Source organism: Amia ocellicauda, chromosome 6 (assembly GCF_036373705.1).
Source record: "Amia ocellicauda isolate fAmiCal2 chromosome 6, fAmiCal2.hap1, whole genome shotgun sequence".
In the NCBI taxonomy this organism is placed as follows: domain Eukaryota; kingdom Metazoa; phylum Chordata; class Actinopteri; order Amiiformes; family Amiidae; genus Amia; species Amia ocellicauda.
Window position 1 is genome coordinate 13,686,528 of NC_089855.1, and position 20,843 is coordinate 13,707,370.

Genomic DNA, 20,843 nt, shown 5'->3' on the forward strand with positions numbered 1-20,843 from the left:
GCAGATCAGACTGAAGGAAGTGTGCGGGTCTGTCCAGCACATCCAGGGTGGCGGGGTAAGGATTGTGTTTACTGTTGCACTGTTGCATAACTGACCTAGAATAACGTCAGCATGGATCGGTCAGTTTTGAATATCTGACCACATTGTAGATAGAGAAAACACAAACCCCAAGTCACCTTGTGCGTATAAGTGCATCAGGAAAAAAGGGGCAACACGTTTATTTCCATGTGCCTAAACCAATTGGAGACCATTTGGATGTATATTGCGCATGGCTTTACCATGCCAGGCCTATGTCTTACAATTACTTCCCCCTAATATTAAGCCAGTTTCCATTGTCCTCAGTGTTGGTGAACAGTCTTGAAAATAAAGAAATAATAATGAATAGAACAAATATATTGAAGTGTTGGCTACATACTAAATTACAATTAATTAATTAAGTTCCACGTCTACTATTCATTGTTAAATTAGGAATTGTAGTATTTTATAGTATAATTCTAGTTACTTAGAAATTTAGCATAAAGCATGTTTTCTAAATCAAACGTTTACACACTTTAAAGAAACGTAATGTATTATTCGTCCCGGTTTGCACGGTCAAGACAACCATAAGTGAGACACCTTAATGGCTTTTTATATATTTGTTCCAATAAATCAATACTTATTAAATGAGCGGATATAACCACTATAGTAGCAGTGCAAATCCACAGATGGCTCAAAAGTGCTCGATTTTTAAACTAATTGGACCATTTACTACATTTATGTTTCTCAAAAAATGTATTTCCCCCTTTTGAATTTTGAATGAACACTGAACGAATACTATTGGTGGGAGCAGGGGGCCTGCATTTATTTCAAATACATTTTAAAACACTACTCAGTACTGTGAAATAAAATAAAATAAAATCGAGGTTTAAGGGTCCCAGAGGTTCAAATTGCAATATGGTGTACATAATCGCAACACATTGTGTTTATAATGTCCTGTCCTTTCTGGTCATAATTTCAGTAATGACACTTAAAACAAATACAAATAATAAATAAATAAGGCCTAGACTAAATCGAAACAGATACTCAAGGCATAAATATGGTTTAAAAAATAGTTCCCAGAATGTTGAGGTGTTCTGCTAAACACACACCGCAGTTGTTACAGTGCATATGAGTCATGTCAATTACAAATACATTTCCAATATTTTGTCGTATTTTGTGTAAAAAAATTAAATATTATTAGTAGTATTTTAGCATTTGTCGCGATCTTCCATTTGCATTAATGCCACCAGGCGACCGTCTTGTCAGATGTGTGCCCCCTTTCAAAGAGGCACCTTTCCTTAAGCAGCTAAAATATTCCCTTCATATGGAAATCTAATTCAGCGCACAAATATCCAACATAATTTACATTATTTTCTATCAAGTGAATTTCCTCTTTCCCTTGACTTTACACTCTAAATAAAAGTTCACCAACATGAAACTGCAATGCGCAATTTTCATGCCGTTGCACGCTGCTTATTATATCTATCTATATATCTACATAATTATTTATATAATAATCACTCTCACCTGAGACAACTATTTTGTATCTAAGATAATGACAAAAATATAACGCAATGGCTAAACTTGTTTTTCTCTTGTCTAAATGTATTGTTTCTTTCCAGCAACATAATAATTGAAGCCCTTCTTTATTCATTGTTTCGGAATATTGTAGGTACCTTAAAACATGTGCTTCAAATAACTCCCAACAAATCTGAAGGAAATCCTCCTGTATCTCAGCTGACCTTGGTGAAGACACAGTTATCACTCCGTGGCATTTGCTTTATCAGCTTTAAGTTGCTCACTTCACCCCCTGCCCCTCTCCTCCGGCGCTGCCCTGCACTGCTAGGGAGCAAGCTGCCTTTTCTGCTGTGATCTTCACACAATCTTACTGTGAAAACATCAAACATTTCCAAAAACAGTTACTTTTATACCAGCCTGTATGCTTCTATTCGTGTAACTGAATCATCTCATATATTAATTTAAGTGACTATGTATTATACTGGCATTATGGTTTAGATAAAAGCTACACGCAGGCGTGTCTCTACAGTGTGGACATACATAACCACATTTCCATTTTTTTAAACCACTGTATAGATAAATACATATCAACTACACATATCATTCAAGACCAGACTGTAGGTTATGCATGGCGCACAGGATTTCTCATTCAATTAAGTTCACAAATCTTGCAATATATTATTTTAAAATACATGTTTATTATCTTTTTAATTGATCTCACACTTCAGAACCTTCAGCCCTTTGTAATTCAATTGCTGCTCAGATTGTGTCCTCTTTGAGGTTGTCCTTTTTATACGTTCTTACAATAGATATGTAGTAAAATTAACTGAAAAATGAAAGGGCAATTAAACGTGTATGTGCTCAATTAAGAGCCGAGCAGCCGGGGCATGCTTTAAAGATTGTTTTATATCACACCCTTGCACTAAAAAGAGGCTCCATAGCAACTCGGCGCAGTTCATTGTTTGCTGTTAGTGTTGCCAGGATATATTAAACGAGTCCAACACCCCCTGAACATTACAAGGATCTTTAACACTTCGCAGGACCTCGTCACTCCAGGGGGAAAAAAATGAGTAACCAAGAAATTATCACATTAAACGTTGGGGGGGAAACATTTACAACACTTGTGTCAACTCTAAATAAATATCCAGAAGCCAGACTGGCACGCATGCTGGACGGCAGTGACCCGGAATTTCGAGTGGGGAATGGGCACTATTTCGTGGACAGGGATGGGACTCTGTTTAAACACATCTTAGACTATATCCGCAATGGCCAGCTCTCCCTGCCTGCGGATTTCTTCGACTACCCGGGGCTGATCCGAGAAGCCGAGTTCTACGGACTGCCCAAGCTGGCGGAGCTCCTGAGCCAAGAGGGCAGCCGCCCGAGGCTGGAGATCCTGGAGGTGCGCTTCTCGGTGCAGGAGGCGCACGGCTTCTTCAGGGTTTTCTGCTCTCAAAGCAGCACCGTGGAAATGCTGGCTTCGAGGATTTCCGTGTATGCCGAGCAGCCGGCCTTAAACTGGAATTACCCCCACCAAGGCCACAAGCCCATGGCACCGGTGCCCCTGCTGAGACCTTCCCACCACGACCTGGTTTTCCAGTGCGGCACCGACTACTCCGCCGGGGACGAGTTTGCGGCGAGGTAACGCACGACACACAGCGCTGCGGAGGACGAGAGAATGACGCAAACGCGAGAAACCCAGTACTTCTCTCTCTCTATTTATTCTGGTGCATGACTGAAATATGCTATAGTCATTTATACAGAGAGACATGCCATAGCTTATACTATGGGATCTATGTCCAGTACTTTGTTCATTCATTTCAAGGCAAAACAGACTCTTTAATGGAAATTGTGAATAGTAACAAAACAAAAATAACAAATATTAACTAGAAAATAAGGACTTTTGATTTGGTTGCAGCATTGATGTCTGTAAATGAATCCTGTCCTCCACAGGGTGTAATTACATCTTTCTGTTCCAGGTATGTTACAGTGCAGCCCGACGAGAGGAAGTTAATAAACGGCACCAATGTCCTGGGTTTACTAGTGGACATACTTCTGAAGGAGGGATTCCGCCTCATCAGCACAAGGACCATCTCTGCGGAGGAAAAGGTCGAGTGTTACACGTTTGAAAGAGTCAAGAGAGCCCCGGTTCTCATTGGGAACAACGGCGATAAAGCAGAGCACACCTTTATTCACCCCAAAAAGCACGGCAGACCTACCCGAAAGAGATGACCCCGAGGGATAAGTGACAGGACTGCGACTGGAGCTTAAAGCAGAAGGCATGCGCCAATTGAAAGCACTCGACGCAAACCGTGTAATTTGTAGCTACAGGTTGAGAAGTGTGCAGCTCAGTCGGGTCACCTATGAACACACAGCATCCACAGCCCTGGCGTCTGAGAGCGGCTCTGCGGAGACACCGGGGGGTTTGTTTGGAAGAGACCCCTGAAGGTGGCGATGCTGCGTTGTGTGTATTCCAGTCTTATGATTTTGATTAATTCAAAGTAAATACACGGAGACATTTCAGAACATTATGGTTGCATGTACGCAAAACCGACCCTTTTAGTTAATAATGTACTGATCTACGTATAGCTAAAATATTTGCCAGATCATAATTCCAGACAATTTCACTGGAGAAGGGATTTTTCGAAAGAAAACCTGGGTGTTGAATGCATTATGAATTTTCATTAAATAATTTAATATAACCCAATTCCAATTAGCCTTTTCTACTTTGAAACATTTTGGGAATTGTTCAATTAAATTGCCACCTTACCTGCCCAAAAAAGGCTGCACACAAAACGCAGCAGTACCGCGGATACACCACTGACTTTGTTACCGTTTAAATCAGATGCGTATTGCAACACTGTGGGCAACAGCTGATGTAACTCCATTGTAAGACCAGTTCTTTACGGATGATCCTCTTGTTTATAGCAATCAATGTAACCATTGGCTTTACAAATGGCATGTGAAAATTGCAAAACGGCACAATTCCAAGCATCTCTACTTCGTATGAATATTTTTCGCAATGCATATTGTGTGTCTAAAGAATATGAACACTGTTCTCATTTCAGTTCGGTTACGTGAGTATGCAAAAATATTGTAATAAACGTGGAAAACAGACATTAACAGGTTGCTTACATAAACGTCAATGTCTCACAAGTTATACGAATAAAAAGTCTGATCTCAAAGGTGTTTGAAACGGTGCGTAAAGGCCAGACATGCTCCAGTATTTGCAGGCTCTGGGGTTGCTGTTGACCGGTTATATCGCCCAAGGATACCACTACCACTTACAGTGTTATGTATAAATCAACTGTAAGTGCATGATGCATGTAATTCCCGTTAGTATTGATCATTCCCAGCAGACACTCAAAAAACATTGGCAATATATTTTAATTCCGTTGATTTAGTTTATATAGCACGCATCAGACTACAATTTAAAACAGACCTTTCCTGCTTATCTGGCCTAGGATTAGGTCACCTTACAAATAAAATCATGTTTATATATTTTCGAAAGACTTGGACAGTTGATAATCAAGCAAGGATAATTGTGGTCAATGTAGAGAGCATTTAGAACAATACCTGAACATCCTTCAAGATGTTCCGCTGAACTCCACCTCTAACAACCAACGTGCACAGTCTTCAGAAATGTATTGTGACCTACAGAAATCACGATCTGGGCTCTTTAGGACCTGGAGACTATTCCTACTGGATTCCTGCAAAAACATCCCAACAGGATCCTACTGGTGACTATACATTGTATTCTTAGCCGGAATTACGCAAAAATTGAAATCTATATATATATATATTCAGGTCTTTTAATTTTATGTAAATTTAAATAACTTAAGGATATCATTAACACAAATGTCACATGACCTATGGATACATTCTATGCAGGCACTATACAATCCAAACATTTTTTTTTTTTAACCAGAATGGATAAATTAACTGTATACAAACGTTTAGCATGTCTACATATATGCAGGTGTGTATATTCATTAGTTAATTTAAAAGATTTCAGAAATGTATTCCAAATTAACATTGGAAGTGGCCAAAAAAAGCTTGACTGTGCATTTTGTCCTTTACTTTAAAATGCAAATTAAAGTTGGTCAATACTTCAAAATATATTTTCAGAAAAATAGTAAAAATGAAGCTTCCATTATACAGAAGTCTTCCAGGTTATAAATGCATTAAAAAAAAAAACATACAGAAATATTTATATTAAGCATTACTTATTGCATATAGTGTCTGGAAGCAGGCAGTGTATACATCACAAAACATACATAAAAAAAATCATGTTTAGTATATGTGCAAATTTAAAAAAATACAATAAGTCAATATTTTTAAAGCAACCCATTTTAATTCACAAGAAACAAAACAAGAGACCATTGGTAAAATAAACCACAGGAGAAAAAATAAATAAATTCAGCTTATACTTTGACACAAAATTAGCAGCATGTAGGTAACTTCATATTGGTCAAATTACTGCTAAGTATGCAAAAAAAAGAAGAATCCAAATGGGTTAAAAAGTTAAATGTATGTAGATCTACAGGTTAGTTTGAATCACCACCTCTGGCCATTGAAAATATTTAGGCTTATATCCAGCTGAGCAACATGCTAGCAGCTTGTTAAAATGGCATTACTAAGGCATTTGAGTGATTTGAAGCAAACAAACCAGAGAGGGCAATACTTACAGGCTGATTAAAAATAGAGGAGATGAGACCATAAATCTAACATTTGTTGATAATCTTTAAGTCCTGGAAGTAAAAAATGTCAAAATCAAAAAGGCAGTAATTAAAAAATGTGACATTCCTGATATTTTCTAAATGTGAAAAAGATGAGGAATCTTAAAATAATCTTAAGGACTACTTGTTTAATGTTTGACCCTAATCAATATTTTTAATAGCTGGGTTTTAATTACATTTTTAAAAACTATTTTTTGAAATTAGATATCCATATAAAAATACAGAGGTGGCGGAAAAATAATGACAATTGAATTATATAAGCAGCTTTGGGTAATTACAGCAAACTCCAGGATAGATTAATTCTCCTGTATCGCATACGAGGACTGTTTATGAAATGCATTAAAATCAGTTACTTTCATTTAAAGTGGCAGGCATTCTTTGGTTTCTCAAATCAGGGCCATCAAAGGGAAAATCTCAGACTATTTTATTTTTAACAATAGATCTATTGCTTTTAGGAATGTTATTACTGTATTGCCAAAATAAAAAAATATATAGTATGTGTGGATATTGCTTGTTCTCCATCCAAGAAACCCAGTTGAGTAAAATGTTTTTGAATAGATTGATATTGCATTAGGTTAATTTTTTTCCAAATAATAAACACTTTTGTAAAGGGTTACAAGATCAATTTTGGAATTAGAAATTTACAATTTTCCACAATTCTTAATGCGCTCAAATCTAAGCAAACCAATATATTATGCATCTTTCACAGCTAGTTGTCAGATGGCACTTGATTTGTGAAGAAATTTATAGTAGGCAATGGCATGAGTATTCAAAGGGATGCTAGTATTCAATTAGTTGTGAGAAGTTGAATTCTGGGAGAAAAAAAAAAAAGTGTAGTTAAAAAAAAAAAAAAACCCACCTTAGTCTAAATTAAATATAAAAATAAGCTATCCATGTGATATTATCCTAAGGGTTGTGACATTTGAAAACACACGGTACCGCTAGTATCCCCCGCTCTGTCAGTACTGCTAGCACACCCTGCTCTTGCACGGCACTACAAAATAAATTATATATAAAGAATATTTAAATACGAGAAAAAAACAAAACAATATTGCAATAGTGAAAACATTTTCAAATGCCCATCATTAATTTAAAAGTAGCAATAATAATGAATAGTAACAATTTGCCCAAAAGCTAAATAAAATTAAAAAGCAACATTTAAGAATTTTCATTACAACTTACCACCATCATCACATGGAGCTTAAGCTGAATTTTCCATCATACTCCTGACATTCAGTTCCCTGGTTTTAAAGTGGGTGCATGAAACCTCCTCTAATGGCTTCTGGTTGTTGAAAATGGTCAACCTCACTTCAGCAGCACGATCAATACTGGAGACATCTGCAGTGGTTTAACTCCAATATTTACGTGCTGCTAAAGCATGGCTGCCATGACAAGTGTTGCACTCTTTTTACAAGCCTTATTTCCAGTGTTTCCAACACTGCTTTACATAAGCTTTACATATTTCCATTTATGTTGGAGCTCAAATCCTTGTGTTTTTGCGGCAGCACAGTATGGCCTGCATCTCCTTATAACCCACAAACCATTATGTGCTGCTACAGAGCGGCAAGGTCTCCTAAGTGTGAGAGGGTGTCAATGTTTTCAGATCTGAAAAAAAGCACAGAAAAATAAAAATGACCAAATCATTAACTGCATGCAAGATTTAAATATCATGAATACATACACAAACATGTATAAAGTTACACTTTGAGCCTCCTCTACCCTAAAATAACTACTAGGTGAGTTTCTGTAAAATCCAGATTGTGCCAAGATGAAAAATGTCCTGCAATCTTATTTATAACCCACAAAGAGCATTCACAGTCTACAGTTAAGTATAGTGATTCCAGTATAATTAATGCAAGTGCACATATAAATGTGAGTATATACACATTTATATACACAAATACACACAAGTGATTAGAATAATCTTATTGCACCAAAATGTGGCCTTCAGCTCAAACGGATGACTTAACATGTGTGAGCTATGGACACCGAATACTGAACAACAAGAGCAGCCACAATGCAACAGGGGCACAACTACAATTCAAAGGTAAATTAACAAGTTGCTTTTCATTATACACCGTACTTACACAATACAGTCATATACTGTATATACATATGACTCCAAACTCCTCCAATTTAATCATGCTCTTAGCTAATTTAATTCCATAAATGACTCAAGCTAAAAAATTAACCCACGTACAATTCATAAGCTTAGCTATAACCAATAATTGGGGTGGAAATACGCAAGTAAACGTTTGATACATAAAAACATGCTTTTCAAGATTTCAATTTCGTATCAACCAAAAAAAACAAAACAAAAAAACAAATTATCCCCATACAAACTAAATTTTCAAACTAAAATTTCAAATACCATATGAAAAAATATGCAATTCACAAAATGTATCTTTCTATCCCAATCACAAGTCCTGGAGTCCTAAGACAACAGAAGACTGCCTGTGAAATAAACAGTGAAATGAAGCCTCCCCGTACATTACAGAGAGGTTATCAAATTAGTGTTTTAAAGCATTGGTCACGTTTTGAAAGGCCATAACTATGGTGCATACATCTCCAGAATTCTTCATACCCATCTTCATAAACCACCCACAATTTAAAGTGCATCTCTACAGTCCTAAATATATTATATGATTCAGGATACGGTTATTTCAAGGGACTGGCAAATCCATTAGAAAACTTATTGGGTGGGTGGGGGATGCAGTTAATTAAAATCAACAGTTTCACTAATCCTGGCTGCCTACTTTAAAACAAAAGTTTACAAGTTTAAATAAATAAAAAGAAAAAAACTGTACTATGTTCACTACCACACTAGCAGTTATATGAAGGGAATCCCACATGAGAAAACAGGCCATCAATGACTAAACAACATACACTCATTTCCCCATTCTTCATATCTGGATTAGCATGTCCTATGATATCCTATGTTAAAATACTCTGAATAGTAAAATATTTAAACTATAGTAGAGACTAAAATGTAAGTTAATATCTGTATAATTAGATCCAGATTCTTAAATTTTGTAAGCTCAAAAGAAATGCTGCCATTGGATTAAGATGGCCTGGTGCATTAAGAAAATCTTTGGTATTAACTCTGTACAAATCAAAAACACAATATGATGGGGGTGGGGGGGGCACTTCGAAAAGTCTACATGAAAGTTAACTTACGAAAACTATTTTCTGTAAAATAAAAAATAAAAACATGTATGGAAGAAAGGTGAAAAATTAAAAATGAGCCTTTGAAATTATATATTAATGGCCTCTTATCGGGGGAGGTGGGTTAGTGTATTTTTAAAGTTCATTTTGGTGTATATGCAAATGTAAGGTTTCACAAGTGATTAACAGTTGCTATAGGAAATACAATGATACGCAAATTTTGAGAGCTGCAGCCTCCTTCACTGAGTCAACACATTCAGCCTTTTTGGATTAAATTAATGTATATGAAAAGGAAAAAAATGCTCATTGCTGGAAGATGCGCTTCTCTAAGTCATCAGAATATTATGTCACTCATCTCACACACCAAAAAAAAAGTAAAATGGTATATAAATATGTATTCTCTTAAACATGCTTATATGTGCATGTGTCAACAAATGTTTATTTCACATTTGTGCCATTTCACTAGACTGCAGTATTTTATCATTGGACCCCACAGCACCTGAACCCTCTATTATACAATGCTACTTCACTGTCCGGTGCATATTTTTATTTTAGTCCAACATTATCATTTTTTATATTAATGGATATTTAATGTTGTACTGATGATAATGGGAGCAGGGGACATTTATTTTTAACTAATGCTTCAAGGCTTTAGATACTTTAGTTAGGTGAAAATGAATAAAATAAGGGATTTGTGTAAGTAGCACTAAAATACAAAATTGTAATCAATCAACTTTAGTGAGTAGTTAAATATGAATACACCCAGCACTAGTATTAAATGAGTCCCTTAATTTGCCTAACAGGCATATCATACCAGTCTATTCTGGTATTGTTTCTTCCTTTATGTTTTCAGATGCATGTTAAAAGATTGTTTTCTGCTGCCTGCATGATCTTATAGGCAACTGTCCCCGATGTCCGAAATCCAAGTTTCTTGACGGTATCATATTAAAGTATATTCTGTCTTTATCTACACTATAACTAATGTTACATTTCAGAAAAGGACAATGTGGCAGAGTTCTGACACTACATTTCCATTACAAATCCTCAACCCCAAATACTTAATACAAATACAAAATTAAATAAAAATAATGAAATTCACATTTGACAGGTATTTAAATTAAATAGTTAAGCATGTGAGATGGCACTGAATGGACAGCTTGATTCAGTACTTTTATAAGATCGGGACTAATGCAAAAATATATAATCCATTACAAAATAAAACTACCTCAAATTATTTTAATGCTTAAGCAAAAACTCAGAGGAAAAGGCTTGCTTAATTCAAGTGTAAGGATTAAAAAAAATATCACAACTGCAGTTTAGATTTCCTACAGAAGATTTCAGTTTTAAACTATTATACATATATTTGTAAGTGTTTGGAAATCAAGCATTAAACAGTTCAAGTTAATTAGAGCTTTTGATTAATTTAGGACGTGATAAAGTATCTTGGCATTTTTCCAGAACCAAAACAAACCTTAAAAACCCCTCCCTTCATTAATAGCCTAAGCTTTTGATTTCAGGCAACAGACAACTACCCATTGCTTCAGGTAATCTGGCTTTTATTGCCTCTCTGATGGCTCAGTGACAATTACAAGGATTTAGGTGAGGATATTTCTGTGGTAAGAAAACCCTTTGGTAATGCAAGTGTGAGTTACTGAATCCTGAAAGAAAACAAACAAACAAACGACCCCATTCCCTGACGATTTGGTAGGTATACTAATATGTTACGACTTTAAAATTAAGCTGATGTAGTTAAATCACAAAAATATTCAAATAATTTATAAGGAAGATCTTCCAAGGTGTGCAAACTACAATACAATTATTTATAAATAAGACCAAAAACAAAGATGGTCTTGGTTCTACATATAGCTAATTTAAAGATTTAACCAGCATCTGCATTTTGTCATTTACCACACTACCCTAGTGAGCCCAAGAAAATGTACACCAATTCACATATCTGTTACCATGTCATTCATGTGGACTCAATTCAATATTAAATTTGGGGAAAATCCTAAATAATAGCTCAAACTAGCACAGAATATAAATTTAAACAGGATGATGGGAGAAGGTCATAAGCAATTATAATGCATAGCAAGCAGTAAGCAATGCTAAAGCCACTATTTCCACTCATAAGAGGCAGTTAAAACTCAAGAGTCAATGCATTAAAAGTACATAAATGCTGATCAGCGCATTTTATAGAAGCCTATGGCATTCTGTGAAGGAAGCAAGATACAAATCTTACCTGTTTATTTGTTTATTTTTTCCTTCCCGTTGAGACAAGGTGTTGGTTTTCATTCTCTATTCAGGACTGTTTCTGAAAATAGATAAAGAACTGAATGTGAGTACAGTTTTAGAATGAATTGCATCATCACTGCTATTTATTTAAAACCTACACTGTAAAATATACAATGTTCCTGTTTAATTGCATGTGAAGACATTTATTCAGGTCTTTGTATGTATATGTATATATATATATTTAAAGACTGTCTAGTTACCATAGACAACCTTAAGATTTTCTGTAATTTCTAAAATTGCTATTTGATGCAACAAGAGACAGCAACACATAGCACCCTCTTAGATGCACATATGTAACTAATGTGCAAGGACACACCACAACAAACCAGGATTTATTAGTACTTCAATGTTAGAAATTAGTCATAGAATTTAAATGTCTGAATCCTTGGTCTGTTGTATGGACCAATGGAGAGAACAAAGGCAGCAAATCACATGTGTTTAAGATCTAGGAATTCAATGCAATTGACAGTAGAATGTCATATTTGTTCATATATGTGGATATTGTGGCCATTACACATAAATTAAAGATTTACATATCTTGCTCCCAGAAGAGGCATTTGTCCAGGTAGGCCTTTATGAATGGCTTACAATTACCCCCACACCACCAATAGAATTCTGCCAAAAAACACTAATTTAAACTAGTTCTTAATTTATGGCACAAATTGACCAAGGTTAATAAAATAAAAACAAAAATTGACTTGTTATAATTACCATAATATGTACTTTCTAAAAATGTGTAGTTTAGGACTACAGAAATGTAAGTCATACATTTGTGGGTGTTAAGCCTACAGAAAGTTTCAGAGGTGTAGCAGTGCTTGCAGTGAATCATACCCAGTCAAACCTGCAGATGAGTCGAAACATTCACATAATTTATTAAATTCAATTCATACTCAAGAAACAATACAAAAACCAGTCCATAACATGTATTACAGTAAATACAAAGTGGGAATTATTCCACTATTTTGGGAGAATAGTAGTATATATTTTTTATTCAAACATTAGATGTAATTTTAGAAATAATTCTGAATTTAAAAAAAAGCAACATATAGCTCAAGATGCTAAATGAGGCAAGTTACTTCTCACTTTTTTTTTAGAGGTGTATTACAAAATAAATATATCCTTCTACTTATCCATCATAGATTACTGTATAAGAATAAATGATCAATTATGCAGTCTGAAATTAAGCAGATCAAACCCACAAAATTATTGTAAAGCAAGAGTCATAAACTAAAAGTAAATGTAGACAATAAATGGGAATTCAATTTCCAAATACATAAGTTTAAAATGAAGCAGAAAAATAATACTCAAAAAAAAAAAAAAAGCTAATTTCCTGTAACTTCATCTTCTGATAAAAATCAATGTTTTTACTCATTTTCTTATGCACTGAAAAACAAACTAAAACAATGCTGCTTAAGAAGCTTCCATACACTTGAAAGTACCACAAACTATGAGAAGTGTGTTTAGGAAATGAAAATTGTCTAGAACATTCAGGAATAAAAAAAATATGGTAAAATCAAATCTAATATTAATGAATGGCATTTCTAAGGTTTTCATCCACTAAGCCCCGATGGCCTGATGCTTCACTTTAAATAACTTTACAAATTTAAAGTAAATGATCACACCAAACCTGCATTTATGAAAACTTTTATGATTGGCGCACACAAGTTGTAATAACTGTACTAACTTTCTACATTAATACTGAAAATAATAAACCTACAGTTTATTTAACACCTTCATGCCGATTTTCTTTTCTAGTCAAAATGAAAAAGAAATCCAGCAAAGCAGTTAGGACTCAAAAGTACGTTTTTTGTTATGAAGGGCATTTTTATTTTATTTTTTAAGTGAAGTTGATAAGCATTTTTACTACACCGAAGACTATATTGCAGTTTTGGAACCCAGATAATTGTTTAAGTCAAAATGGTAGTAATATTTACTGCTGATTAGTCAGAGATGTGGGAGCCTCTTTCTAAAATCTAGTAATGGTTTCCTGGTTTCATTGTGAAGCAGAATCTGATATGACAAAGAAATTAAATTACCCACTTGCAAATAAATATAACTTTGTTTTTCAGTTTGTGCAAGGATGTACTAGATTTCCAAAGTCCAATCCAAGTAAATAGGATAGTCTTCCTCACACTTAATTTTAAAGGATAACTAGTATAATAAAATTAAAGAAAAGGGTACACAATTGTGATAACGCATTACATTTTTAATATATGATAAAATATAATTAAGATTTAAATGTTTTCATTATAAAGTGCAAAAAATATAGTTAAGGGAAATCATGGGTTAAATTGTCAACATTTAAAAAGACCATATTGTACACAATCATTTGTAACAGTTATTGACAATCCAGTAGCTCAATCTTCAAATATCAAAATTCATAATTCACAAAGGCTTTAAAACTGTAAACAGGAAGCCAAGAGAGGAAAAATAATAGTTTTAATTCGGGTAACAGAGCAGCTTCAACATTGTTTCCTTTGACGGAGAGAAGAAAAAAAATCCTCATAGTAGACTACACAAACTCACAAGTCCAAGTTAGAGGTCCTAAATATTAACAATTAATTATATGCCTCTTACCTTGGGTCCTGCCTGCAAAAACATTACAGCACGTACTGTACACATCAAGCACCAAGTTCTGCAGCCAGCTGTGCCAGCTGCGCCAGCTGCCTGTTTACAGATAACTTTTACACTGCAATCAGCCTGCCTCACCTGATCCTTCTACACTGACACTTGAGTCTGGGTTCTTGTGAAAGGTGAAAGTTTCATTTCTGCATTTTACAAACATGGGGGGGTTTAAACCGAAACCTCCCTCTAAATATACATTCAGTTATAGGCTCAAACCAGAACCACTTTTTCCAACTTTCCACACATTACTAAAGCTCTCTCAAAATAGATCAAAGAAAAGTACTTGCAAATAAGCTGTAGATGCTCATATGCAAAAACTATGCATTTTATCCATAATTCAAAATTCAGCTGGAAATTAGTTCTATATAAAAACGAGGATTACAAAAAGTGATGTTCTTGCATGAAAATAAACAGCACTCCACACAGTCGGCAAACCAGGGATTTTTTTAGGGTGCCGTTTTTTTTAAGGAGAAAAAATTACACACTAACCGAGTAGCTCAATGAGCCCAAAAACAAACTGGGGTGTGAAATTAGTGAACCTTACTTGTAAATAATTTTGCTGTAAATAACTGTTAAAGCCACTAATGTAGAAACAGACCTAGACATTTCCTAACCTATATAAATTAGACAAGACTAAAGCACTGTTTGGCCATTTTCAGGAGTGGCTTCCTTTTAGATAAAAAGGTAGAGAAACAAAATACTTGTTTTCTTGCATTAAAGGACAGGTTTGGCCCAATAATGGTCATTCTACAACTACTATACTAATACATGAATCTTAGATTAATTAAAATGCTGCTTCAAACCATGACAACAACCGAGATAGGATATATCATTTAGATTAACCTAAATATTGATATTGAATATTGAAGTCAATGCAAGAAAATTGTGATATCATGAGAAACATTGGTTTGAGACATTTATAATGGTCATTTTGATTGCAAATAATTTTTGATTAGGATTTTTTTTATATATATACACAAGTGTGAATTATATCTTTTTTTGAGAAATTAAAGCTAACTCACCATATTTAAGAATAGGATTTTTTTTTTTTTTTTTTTACTGTAAAATAATTTGATGCAATATCCAAAATCTATGTCTGTACCCTAAATTGGTGAAGCAGCATTTTATGTTGGAAAGCTGCACAACTTTCTTAATAGTTGTCATGTCTACTGCACAATAAAAATCACATTAAAAAAAGATGAGAGGCATTATTTTAATATTTCCTGAAGCTGTTTGTCATAAGAACAGGTACGACTCCATTTTTAAAGGAAAAGGCAATCTTACATTCCCATATGCTGTGTGAAAATGTATAACCTACATAAGCATCACTCTTACACAGCACAGTAAAACTTAAGACAATTTGATGGTTTGCAAGTAAGTGTGAGAATTCTGACATACCATTCTACGATTCTTTCAACTGCTTTGGAGATGACTACGTACTTTAAATTACAAATAATATGACTACATATGTGAACACATGCAATTCTGGCTAAAATCCAATGATGATTTATCAAACCAATTATGAGAAAGAAGAAAGGAAAGCAATACTAAAAGGTTAATATTTTCGAAGAGATGAAAGCTTCTTATAACCAAACTAATCCAATTCAGAGTAGAATCTTAAAAATAAATAATCCCTATACTTTTGAACAAAAGCAAATGGATTGTCTTTTTCAGATAATCACACTTAGTCATTTACAACAACAGACCATTTAACCACCCATCATTGAACAAAGGTGATAATACATATATTTGGTGTTGATACAAAATTCACAACATGTACATAGTTAACACCAAGCTATAATTTTGGTTCAGAGCTGATATAGCACTCCTTTACTATACAATACAAAAGCCAAAATGCTTTTGTTGACTACTGTGCACAAGCTTTGAAAATCTCATAGTGACTACTTAAAATAAATATCTGCACATATAAGGGATGTGGATGACAAATTAAATCTAAATTTACTCAGATGCTGAAAGCAGACAAGCTACATTGAAAATGTCAGATATACCAGGATACAATTTGCTCTAAAAACACTAGATTTAATAAGCAGCAGCTTTCCAGCTCTCAGACTCTTACAAGTTATGAGTAGGAGAGAAATTTGGAGAGAAAAGACCATCACCTGTTTTGGACTTCACATTTGAAAAATTGAGAATTGAGGAAATGTGGTGGGTGCAGGCTAACAGAATTATCGTTCCTGTTGGTTACACATACATGATTTAATATCTGACAGACAGGGGAAAAAAATAAAATAAATGCAAAAGCAGGATATTTTTATTCTAGAACTGTACTGTGAAACTTGAGTGTGCTTAACGATTTTGCCTTCACACTCCTCTTTTCTTCCTTGATACTAATAAACCCTTCTTGATCCTCCATCCAACTTTTAAAAATATAATTTCAGTAAGTAGACTTTTTTTTTTTTTGTCAGACTATGCAACTGTCTTAATAACATCTGACTTGCCTGGGCAATATATTCTTAACTGAAAGTTGTTAAGGTTTAAGCACAAAAAATACATTGCATGTGAATAAGTTTAGTTCAAGTTCGTATTTTAAATTTGCCGACTAAACGGATCCTAGGAATAAAACCTCTATGGCCAAAACGACACTGCTTTCTCAGAACTCTACATCTGTAAGCAACCCCCCCTACAATAAATTAATACACACACACTTTGTATATACCCACACACATCTAAAAATAAACTGATGAAATCAAACAAACCAAAACAGACAAATGTTGAAATGCAATCAGCATATTCTTTATTTTATTCTGTTTTCATAGGCACCCATTACATTATAGATTAATGATGTGTGCCAAATATGGTCATAAAATATTCTGTACAACGTTTAAGAACAAGGATCCTTACTCCACATTTGGACACCCTAAATTAATTGTTTAAATTCCCAAATGTAATATTACATTTATCTGATGCTGTGCTTTGTAGATTGATTGCTTTTACTTTTCATAATTCAACATTGTTTTTGTCTAAACCTTTCTGCAGTCTCCAGCATCAGAACATCTCAGTTTGAAAACCAACCAGCTTGCTCACCAAGATATGAGTGGTTTATTCTGAAGTGTGAATCAGGATTAGACAATTACATTTTATTTTTTAATAAAATAATATGAATAGTAGTTTAAGTTACTGAATGTAAAATACAATTCCTTTATTAATTATGCTATATATATATATATAAATAAACATTGTACAGATTAAACTGATTACATTAAAGATATAATTAATACACACCTTGAAACGATGTTCTGATGAGGCAACTGGACTAATAAACTAATATTCATGACAGCATAAAGGTGAATTAGAAAAACACAAACCATTGTGGAAAAAAAAAATAAAACCCCTTTAAAATATCATATATCCATTTAAAATATTCACATTGACTTATAATATTAAACTAAGAAAAGCCCCCAGTGGAGTGGCATTAAACAAACAGAAAACAAAAAGGGCTCATTTATATTTTCAAATAAGAAGCCATTTTTGGCATCTTATCTTCCATTCTACATGCAAACTAGCAAGCGATGACGTAGGGCACTTATGTACAGTACAGAGTCAATGTGCCTGTAAAGTGGAGGGCTGGGTGCAGGGCATGCTTCTGGAAAAAAAACATTACAAAGATTGTGTGGATGCTGCTCACCAAGGCTAAAAAAAAGAAAAAAAAAAAAAGAAAAAAAAAAAAAAAGCTTTATGCTTAAATTAACTGTGCGCCTATTGGCATATGATGGAAGATCATTCTTAAAATGTTCTCAGGACCTTCTCATTGAAAAAAAAAAAAAGTTATATGAAAGGGAAATTCCCTTTTTGTAGGTTTGGGAGGGGTAACTCTCATACAAGGGAGATTCCCCTACAATACAAGTAGGGCAAGCAAGGCAAAAAGTACAAATTTTAAGTCTAGTTATGTGGACTACATGGATTCATATTTGGAAGAGTGAAGTGACCTAAACAAACACCAGCACAAGGTTAATATATATAAATAATTCACACTGCGGTTTTAATCAAACACTGGTTAAACAAGGAGAAACCAAGAATCATCGATAACACCACAGAACAAAAATGTCATTGTTTACTCATATGCACGATTTTACAATACTTGCAGCGTGCACACAACACAGCTCCTAATGAGCACTTGGACATGTCGCTAAGCATCACATTCTCCAACACAGACATCCTTACGATAAACTTCAGAGCTCTACACAATAAAACCAACATTATTATTTATCAGACCAGATTATTGCACCAATGTAGTGCTGCCTTGGTCTAAAATATCAAATTACTGATAAGTAGGAATTAAGTGAATAAAGAAATCCAATCAATCTTTCCATAGAGACCAACAGAAAGGGGTGCCAGGCTAGGCCGAGAGCCCTGACAGGTCACTGGCTGCACACACCCGAGTCCCAGACCCGCAGGATCTATTTTGGAGGTTAACGAAAAGGTTACCACAAGGGGTGCTGACGCGATCATTAATAAGAGACCGTCCAGTAACTCGCATCTAAAGATGTCCATATCTAGATCTATGCAAATCCACGTTGAGTCAGTGGAAACGACTACTACGCAGATCTACAGCACCTCTGGGTCAAAATACGGGCTAAACGCTGATCTCACCGCCGTCCTACAGGTCGTGGCGTTTTAATGACACTGGGCTGTTTTCAAAAGCAGGGCTGGCAAATTGGACTGTGCTGGGCAACTTCTCGATTGATACATTAGCTACATCTGCAGCCAACACCAGCTATAATTGCAAAGCACTAGGTATTTACAGATATATTGTGGCTAACACGTATGCATTTCAACAAACTCCAGATATCATTAATGCAATCACATCTAGCCTGTCATAACCTAAGCAGACTAAATATATTGTGCTTTATCGATAATTTGGGAAGTAGGCATTGCAGAAGTACCTCGGGCATTCATATTGGTTTAAGTAGTTGAGAGAGGAACAGTAACAGTCAGCAGATTTACGAGGACAGAAATGATCGGACGATTGGCTGCAATCCACTGATTCATCGTCGTCGTTACAATATTGCACACTTACACGTGTTAAATCAGAAGACAGGCATCTATACGCGATTTTAGCTTGGCCTCTCCCCCTGCACGATCATTTTCAATATATGCATCAGACAGAAAAAAAAAATCATGAACCTAATTTACAGTGAACCCCTGCGTAAACAGCTTGAGGACATGCATTTAAAACTAGACAGGGTTGGCAATCGTCAATGATACGGATGTGTGTGGACAAGCTGGACATTTTACGACTGTATACAGTACAAGAGAAAATATGAAACACCCGAAAGTGGCAGGTAAGCCACAAAACACACCAGGCGCAATTACAGTAATAATGCCAATTTTGTAGGAGTCGACATCAAGGATAATTACAATTGCGCACAATTGCAGGGCTCCATCATCCTTGTATAGGAAGTACATATAATATTTTTTCTTTACAGAAGAGTGAAATATACATTGCACTTATATATTAGTCATTTCTAGTAAATCTTAATTTTTACAGTAAAAAACAAGAGCATGACACCTACCTTTACGCGACGTGTATAAAAAGTTCCCTTTCCAACTGCAGCATCCACCCGCATACAAAACAAAGGTGTTTCTGTGGCTCTCACGATTGGAGAAAAAGCGCGAATACAGCGGCAATACCCATCCCAGAGATATCCACACAAACGCCTAAAAACAGCCCATCTGTGTGTGTTCAAGCCGCCGTTTGGCCCTGATTAACAGTGCGATACTGAGATTACTGTACAGCTCCTGCAATGACAGTGTCGCCGGCTGCGCAGCCTTTCTGCTCCCGCTCCCGCTCAAATCCACCGTTAAAAACAGCCCCAAACGGCCGAAAACGAGGGTTTCAAAGCCTCCATCGCAATCGTCACGTCCCCAAATAATTTTTAACAATTTTTAACCATTTTTTCGAGACCGGCTTTTATTTTTTATTATTTTTTGAAAAAATCCCATCTCCGAAGCCAAGTCAGAGCCTTTCTTCTTCCCAACGTATCTCCTGCCTTCTGAATCACCCTTTCGGTCCGTCTTCTTCACTCTCAGCACCGGCCGCCGACTGCCTCTGGTCGCCCACTTTTTTTGTGCATTTTTTATTCATTTTTCTGGACCTTTTTGGAAAACTAAAAACGCTTTACTAATATAATACCCCCCCCCCCCTCCTAATCTGCGTCCGCCTGCCCGCTGCCTCTGCTCGCTGTTGATGTAATCGCTCATCACTCGAAAATGGCGCCGAAAGCGGAGCTCTTCATTCAAATTCGTTAGAGCCGCCCCCCCCCGCGCCCGTGGGGCATGCCGGGAAGAGGCTCTCGGCCGCTGATTGGTCGAGGGAAATGCGCTCTCAAATGGGCTGCAACCCACGCACAGTGCGACCGGAGCCGAGGGGGGAGGGGAGTTAACACTTTAACTGCAGAAAACTAAAGTCATCATTCAATTAAGGAAGAAAAAAAAAATCATCAAAACGCACCATCTGAGATATGCATT

General features: G+C 35.5%; 1 protein-coding gene and 1 long non-coding RNA gene across 2 annotated transcripts; one reads left to right on the top strand and one right to left on the bottom strand.

The window, feature by feature from the left end:
* Nucleotides 1-1,629: 1,629 nt before the first annotated feature.
* Nucleotides 1,630-6,786, top strand: LOC136751001 (putative potassium channel regulatory protein). Its single transcript, XM_066706216.1, has 2 exons — nt 1,630-3,174; nt 3,513-6,786. Exons 1-2 carry the CDS (start codon nt 2,603-2,605, stop codon nt 3,763-3,765), a joined length of 825 nt encoding a protein of 274 aa, XP_066562313.1. The 5' UTR covers nt 1,630-2,602; the 3' UTR covers nt 3,766-6,786.
* A 325-nt stretch (nt 6,787-7,111) lies between these two features.
* Nucleotides 7,112-20,536, bottom strand: LOC136751002 (uncharacterized). The gene is made up of 3 exons (XR_010816980.1): nt 19,889-20,536; nt 11,677-11,748; nt 7,112-7,877 (listed from the first exon to the last, which is right to left on the bottom strand). It is a non-coding gene; the product is annotated as an uncharacterized LOC136751002 (long non-coding RNA).
* Nucleotides 20,537-20,843: the final 307 nt, after the last annotated feature.